Source organism: Argentina silus (genome assembly GCF_951799395.1).
Source record: "Argentina silus genome assembly, chromosome: X".
Taxonomy (NCBI): domain Eukaryota; kingdom Metazoa; phylum Chordata; class Actinopteri; order Argentiniformes; family Argentinidae; genus Argentina; species Argentina silus.
The window spans coordinates 47867474-47875290 of NC_139653.1; the positions used below are offsets into that span (position 1 = coordinate 47867474).

General features: G+C 45.8%; 1 protein-coding gene across 1 annotated transcript in view; it reads right to left on the minus strand.

Moving 5' to 3' along the window:
* Positions 1-5779: 5779 nt before the first annotated feature.
* LOC310822434 (solute carrier family 53 member 1-like) overlaps positions 5780-7817 on the minus strand; it is a gene marked incomplete at its 5' end in the record, with an annotated part of 2645 nt that continues 607 nt past the window's right edge. Inside the window, 3 exons of the mRNA XM_083694772.1 lie at positions 5780-5907; positions 7421-7642; positions 7815-7817. The exon at positions 7815-7817 is cut by the window's right edge and continues 137 nt beyond it. Of these exons, the coding sequence (XP_083550898.1) occupies positions 5850-5907; positions 7421-7642; positions 7815-7817 (283 nt within the window). The 3' untranslated portion in view covers positions 5780-5849. The remainder of the gene's footprint in view (positions 5908-7420; positions 7643-7814) is intronic.

A 7817-nucleotide genomic window follows, 5' to 3' on the forward strand; every position in this document is an offset into this window, starting at 1 on the left:
GCCTAGGGGGTAGGGTTTGGGTGTAGGAGACCTACGGTAGAGAGGCCTAGGGGGTAGGGTTTAGGGGGTTGCAAGGAATAGAGTAAAAACTATTGGGACGCAACACCACTCTCCACCCAGACATTCTGGAGTGTAGCATTAGCCTGTTAGCATTAGGACAGTCCATTCTGGAGTGTAGCATTAGCCTGTTAGCATGTTGTAAGTCGATTTTGATAAAAGCGTCCGCTAAATGTCAAGAATGAAAATGTAAACATTTTTAGCATAAGGACGGTCCATTCTGGAGTGTAGCGTTAGCCTGTTAGCATCAGGACTACCCATTCTGGAGTGTAGCATTAGCCTGTTAGCATCAGGACTGCCCATTCTGGAGTGTAGCATTAGCCTGTTAGCATCAGGACTGCCCATTCTAGAGTGTAGCATTAGCCTGTTAGCATCAGGACTGCCCATTCTGGAGTGTAGCATTAGCCTGTTAGCATCAGGACTGCCCATTCTGGAGTGTAGCATTAGCCTGTTAGCATCAGGACCGTCCATTCTGGAAGACAGTAGGACAGAATAAAGAAGCCAGAGTCTGAGTGACAGTTTTAAAAATAAGCGTGGTTTATAAAACCCAGATATGACAGCATCACCAAAGTGTATACAGAAATACAAATGACCAATCAGAAAAAACCATCATAGAACAGCGCTATACACACAACATATACAAACTACTCTGTAAAACGGGGATTTGTAAGACATGTCCTTCCTTATTAATGTCTCTTTAAAACACAGAACCACATATTTGATCTAATTTATATCTTTTTTTTTATCTTATCAAAGAACATCCATCTAACAGGACTGACTAACTACAGCAGGGGAGGCTGGCAGAGGTAGAAATCGGAGGACGGGCTCATTGAAATGCATGGAACAGAATGAGGAGTGGTATGAAACACTGATGTACTTACAGTACATAAGTAACACACAATGTTTGGTACCGTTCCTCATTCCGTTCCATGCATTACAATGAGCCCGTCCTCCGATTGTCTACCTCCACCAGCCTCCCCCGGACTACAGACACAACCATCACGGCCACCTAGTTTAGAGAGAAAGGATACAACATCGAGAAGAAGAGGAGAACAGATGTTAGAGATATGAAATGCTCAAACATCATGGCGTCTACAGCAAGCAAAATGGAGGGGCTTTTTACCCATGAGGATGATGCCAGGGCTTGCGTATCAATCAGGATCTTACAAAAAAACTGTACAAAGTTGTTATAACCCCTCTGTGTCTGTCGACAGGGGGTTACCTATGGTTATAACCTCTTATGACCTCATCCTGTTATTAGACATGGGTCAGGTATAGGTGTAGGACTGCTAATCAGTATGATGCATTATAATGCTTCAGAGGAGCGTGGCCGGTGCCCAGATCTGTGTGTGCTTTAGAGACTGGTCTAGGGTCAGTTTTGTTTTCTTCCCTCTGGTGGTTTTGGAGAGGGTTAGCTGAACCTGGATCACTGCTTGGCTTGACCCTGATAGTGATATGAGTTAGCTACAGCTAACAGCAGAGGCTGGCGGAGGTAGAAATCAGAGGACAGGGGCTCATTGTGATGCATGGAACGGAATCAGGAATGGTATCGAACACTCATGCACGTACATAAGTAACACAACGTGATTGATACCATTCCTCATTCTGTTCCATTCATTACAAAGAGCCCCCGTCCTCCGATTTCTACCTCCACCAGCCTCCCCTGCAGCACACACACAGATCTGGGAGCAGTCTAAGCGCTGACCTCCTCTGACAGTACCTTGTTCTAGTGTCGTCCCTCTCTGGACTGGGGTCAGTTTGTCACATGACCCCGTAGTCCCGCCCACCTCCCTCCTGTTGCCCTGGACGCAAACCCTGGGGATGACGGAGCCAGGAAGAAAGATAGAAACACCAACAAGATAACGACCAATCACAATCCAGAATCACTTTCTGCTTTTCTATTATTATTATTATTATTATCATTATTATTATTGTTATTATTATCTTTTTTTTTCTTTTTTTTATACAAACACGTTTCAACAGGTTTTACACGTAAGAAAAGAGTGCAGGATTGGGAACCATCAAAGAAATGCTCATCATCACCTTAAATACTGCTTGTTTCAGAGCGGAAAAAAAACAAAAACAAAAAAAAACATAAAAAATGTAATGTCATCCAATAGCATTACGGCTAGAAATCGCTAGAATAACTGTTATTCTTATCCACATCATGAGGAATAAATTAAGATATGTACAATGATAAGAGAAGCAGCATGCAAGCTGGACAACAGGCAGAGCGCTACTAAAACAATCTGCAAAAGGGGTTAGGATTAGGGGGGCGGGGGGTAGGGTTAGGGTGGGGGGGCAGGGGGTAGGGTTAGGGTGGGGGGGTGGGGGCTAGGGTTAGGGTGGGGGAGTGGGGGTAGGGTTAGGGTGGGGGGCGGGGGGGTAGGGTTAGGGTTAGGGGTTAGGATTAGGGTTGGGGGCTGTCTGACAAGAGACAGTGGTAGAGAGAGGCTGAGACTGTGCGTGTGTGTGTGTGTGTGTGTGTGTGTGTGTGTGTGTGTGTGTGTGTCTGTGTGTGTCTGTGTGATCTGAAGGCCTGAAATGTAAACCCTACAAGACAGAACGCACAACACCCTCTTGCAACGCAGAGCTCTTTGGTGGTCAGATGGGTCGCTTGTTCTATTCTGTAGCTCTAGTGTGTGTGTGTGTGTGTGTGTGTGTGTGTGTGTGTGTGTGTGTGTGTGTGTGTGTGTGTGTGTGTGTGTGTGCCTATGTGCCTATGTGCGTGTGTGCGTGTTTGTGTTTGTGTGAGAACAGAGTGGGAACAACAATTACACAGAAGGGGCATACTCAGAAACAGCCATGGGGTAACCATGACGACCATCTGTGTTTGGCTGCAGCCACCACCGCAACATTCTAACAACCCTACAGCACCCCAGTGGAGGCTGGCGGAGGTAGAAATCGGAGGACAGGGCTGTTTGATACCATTCATCCCCTCCCGTTCCAGGCATTACAATAAGCCCATCCTCCAATTTCTACCTCCACCAGCCTCCACACACCTCAAAAGGAACAAGCCAGTGGGTGTCTCTTCTTGCGGACGATCTAGATGATTTAAATACTTGCTAGTTTGCAACTGAATTAGTTTGTCCCCAACTGTACTTTCAAGTCAACAGCCAGAGCAGCAAAGGATTATGGAGATGGGCGTGTAGCTCAGCTCAGGCTGCAGGCCTTATAAACACACTGGCGGGGTCTCTGTTGATCATCTCATGTCTGCATGATGTCAGCACAGGACTAGCCACAGGGAGGGAGAGGGAGAGGGGGAGGGGAGAGGGAGAGAGGGGGGGGGAGAGAGAGAGGGGAGAGAGAGAGAGAGAGAGAAGGGAGCACACAGGGAGAAAGAGAGAGAGAGAGGGAGGGGTGAGTGTTATGACACAGGGAGAGAAGGAGAGAGAGAGAGAAGGAGGGAGGGGTGAGAGAGAGAGGGCAGGGTGAGAGATGGAGAGATAGAGATAGAGAGAGAGAGTGAAGTGAGTGTTACAACACAGGGAGAGAAAGAGAGAGAGAGCAGGCAGCGACACACAGTGGAGAACATGTAACCTTCCTTTGAGAAGCCAGGAAGCCCTGGAAAAGCAGCCTTTCCCTCTTTTCAAAGTTACAGCCGATAGAGATTGTGCTCGCAAAGTAGAGATGTCTGCTAAGTTCATAACCGAACGTGTGAATAACGTAAACAAAAAACAAAACAAAACAGAAAGCTTAGATGTCAGTTGTACATTTCACCTGGTGTGTTATTATTTGTCTTGGCAGAATTGAAAGTCAAAAAAGTCACTACAAAAATAACAAAAGTTATCAAAAAGTACCAAAATGAATGAGGGAACAGCGGCGCACGTTATAGGGCAGAATCGCAAGCTTCTGTTGACGAAGTGCACCGTCACAAAAGTTTAAAAAAAAAACAACACCTGTAGAAAGAGCTGAGGACTCGATCAGTAGAGGCTAGTGGAGGTAGAAATCAGAGGACACACACACACACGTGTTTGATACCATTCCTCATTCCGTTCCATGCATTACGATGTGCCCGTCCTCTGATTTCTACCTCCGCCAGCCTCCCCTGGACTGGATTAAGTGACCCTGACTTAGCCTAGAACCGGGGTTAAAAGATCACCTGACACAACAGGACTGATACACTGATATGGCCCCTGCTCTAATCTCGTCTAATGTTCTCATCGATCAATACACCTGATCGGCTTTACTACCACACCACTAAGGCCCCCAACGCACATGCAGGAGGGAGGGGCCTCTGATACCACATGACACATGCATTTATTTACTCAGACGAAGGCCAGCAGTGACACAGTCCCCACAGCTGCTGCTGCTGCTGCTGCTGCTGTTGTTGTTGTTGTTGTTGTGGTTGTTGCTGTTGTTGTTGTTGTTGTTGTTGTTGTTATTGTTGTTGTTGTTGGCAGAGGAACTGCAGCACGGGACAATCAGTGGTCTGAGTAGGCCGGAACAAGCAGCCTATTCTCCTCAGACAGACTGGGGGGAGCGGTGCTAGACTAAAGGGGGGGGGACGTTCGTTAAACGTCAAGCTTTGGCAGTAAAGCAACATACAGCCATACACTTATAACGAGCAGCGATGGGGTTATTGTACCGTATCAAAGATTATCGGTTGGTTTTGTCTGAGGCTGTTATTGAAAAAAAAACGTCACGTGTGCTGTCACTGTTGTTACAGCAGGGTTTGAAATAGCGCCATCTGTAGGCTAGTCTGGGAAGGAGGGTGTTACCCGTCTGAAGCGGGTGCCACTCCTACACGGAAGGAAGGGGGCGGCAGCAGCTTTTATAAAGCATGGCACAAGTCTAACCTAAACATTCCCACCATCGAAAAAACACATAAACAATCATTGCACAGATAATCTGAGTTATTCTTCCCACCATATAAATAACACATGGAGTACAGCATCACGATGATATCAGGATAATGCACATAAAAAAAAATATACAAAGCAACTTCACAGACTAATAAAGTTGAAAATTAGAGTTTCCGTTTTGTTAGTTGTTGTTGTTGTTGTTGTTGTTGTTGTTGTTTGTTAATAAACGCACTTTTTCTGCCGCCAGGGTTGTACACTGACGTCGTCACAACGTATAAGAGAACAAAAACCGACCAGAAAAAAGGTGGATAAAGAACCAACAAGTAGAAACACGTTGATTATCTTGATATGTTGTGTTGAGTGGGTGAGTCCGTGCTCTCTCGTGTGTTATTATTGTTGGCATTAGTCTTTGATTATATATGTCTTCTCCCTGTTGATCCTCATTAATGTATGTAAACAGTCATTGAATTGATATTAATACAGCTTTTCAAAAATCGCAGAAACAAAATATATGAACCAAAAAAAAAACGTATCAACATAACAAAGAGAACAAAACTAAGGAGTCTCTTAAAAAAATAATACGTAAAAGATCTAATAAGGGGGATCCCCGGGCGGAGTGGTTTCCCCAAATATGTGCCGGTTAGGTATGTTTCTCTCTTTGTCTGAACGGTGTGTGTGTGTTTCATTTCCTGTTATCTGTACCAATACTATACTGTGCTTGTGCTTGAGTTAATCTATCTGTATGTCGCTGAATAGCTGTGTGTGTGTGTGGGTGTGTGTGTGTGTGTGTGTGTGTGTGTGCACGTGCGTGTGTGTGCTTGTGTTAGTGTGTGTCTGTGTATGCGTGCATGTGTTTGTGTGTGTTAGTATTAGTGTGTGTGCATGCGTGTGTGTGTGTGTGTGTGTGTGTGTGTGTGTGTGTGTGTGTGTGTGTGTGTGTGTGTGTGTGTGAGGCAGCTCTGTGATACACTGATTGGAACCCCAGGCTCAGCTGAACGCTTCGTCATCCGTGTCCTCGATCAGAACCTTGGTGTCCTTCTTAGACCTGGAGAAGAGAGGGAGACACACACACACACACACACACACACACACACACACACACACACACACACACACACACACACACGTTGTCTTCATGTTGCCATAAAGGTGATAATTTGTTTAACATGTGACGGATGTGCCTTGTGTGGGAGGGAGTGTGAAGAAGTGTAAACTAAAGACTCCAGCTCTCTTCAGGCTAGACCTGGGCTCCTCCTCCTACATTTACATTTACATTTACATTTTTGACATTTAGCAGACGCCTTTATATCCAAAGCGACTTAGAACAAATACATTTGTTTAAGTAAGTGAATCATCTGTGAATCATCCATCAGTCATCATAAGATAAAGTAATCAATGCTCAGACCAGGGGCCAGAGGCAGTCACAATGCTAGAAGGAGGAATTATTTTTAGGAGAGAGAAAATTGTACAGGGGGGGTAGTGGGGGTGAAGAGATCTTTAGGAGGGACAGTCAAGATGCAGCCTGAAGAGATGGGTCTTCAATCTACGGTGGAAGATTGGTAGTGACTCTGCAGTCATGACAGCAGTGGGAAGCTCATTCCACCAGCGGGGCGCCAGGACAGTGAAAAGCTGTCCTCCTCAGACCTCTCCACCCCCTAACACCCCCTGTATTGTACATTACCTAAACTTGAGGGAAAATAATTTTAAAAAGTTCTTCCTTTCTCTAAGCACTGTGACTGTCGAAGTCGCTTTGGATAAAAGCGTCTGCGAAATGACTTAAATGTTATACGGTAAATCGATGGATGGGCTCATTGTAATGCATCCAAAGGGTTGGGGAGAAGTGGTCAAAGGTCAACTGAAGAGCTCGGTGCCCAGGCAGCCATTGAAAGTAAATTAAGGCCTAGAATATATAAGTAAACCGTGGGTGATTCTGACTGGTGTATTTGAATACTATCGCTCAGTTCAACATATTTTGCTTCAACAATATAGTTAACCTTTGACACCGGAACACAGCGTCTGTGAGTATGTCATGTGCAGGTGTTTGGCAGTAATTAGAGTTTTAACTCCTTATCGTTATCTTGTGGGACCCGGAGAGTTTGTGGTTCGCAAGGAAAGATAAGACAGGGATTAGAGGTAGCTCATTATTTGTTCAAGGTCTCACATCTGCACGTAACTTCATACCCTGCAAGAAACTGATGTGAACATCTCACTGTTGATTTGAAACCCAAAACGGGTAGCGTTACGGCTGATTTTGACTCTTCCCATTATAAGGAGAACACCAATCAGTGCGACGCTAAATCTGAACCAGGTATTACTGTGAATACACAGGGAATTAGACTTGGCTGAGAAATGGCTGATCCAGTACGTTCTCCCAAGGCACCTGTCTTGTCTGCTGCTTTTGTGCCTGTCTTGTCACTAAAAACATAACCTTGTGCTCTGATCCACCGTCTGAGCTTTCATTACTGATCACTTTGAGTCCTTCATGTGGAACTGAATGAGGAACAATGGTAGCAATGAAATAAAATGTCAAAAAATGTCAATGAGAGGAGGTCTCGTACTGTGCGGACAGCAGGGGGCGCCGGAGGGAGAGGCTGTAGCTGCGTTTCCAGCTCTTCTTCCCCTGGCGGTTCCTGACGCCGTCCTCCTGGTCCATCATCTGCTCCAGCAGCGTCTGGTCGTCGGCGTTCAACGGCGCCACGCTGATGTCACGCACGGCTCGGAACTCGCCACAGTTGTTCAGGTGTTCGTTCTCCAGGCGGAAGAAGTTCCAGACAAAACGCCTGGGGGGGAGGGGGGCATGAAGAAGAGAATGAGAGAGAGAAAGAGATATAGAGAGTGTGTGTGTGTGTGTAGAGTGTGTGTGTGTGTGTGTGTGTGTAGAGTGTGTGTATATGTAGAATGTGTGTATGTGTGTGTGTGTGTGTGTGTGTGTGAGAGAGAGAGAGACCCTACCTG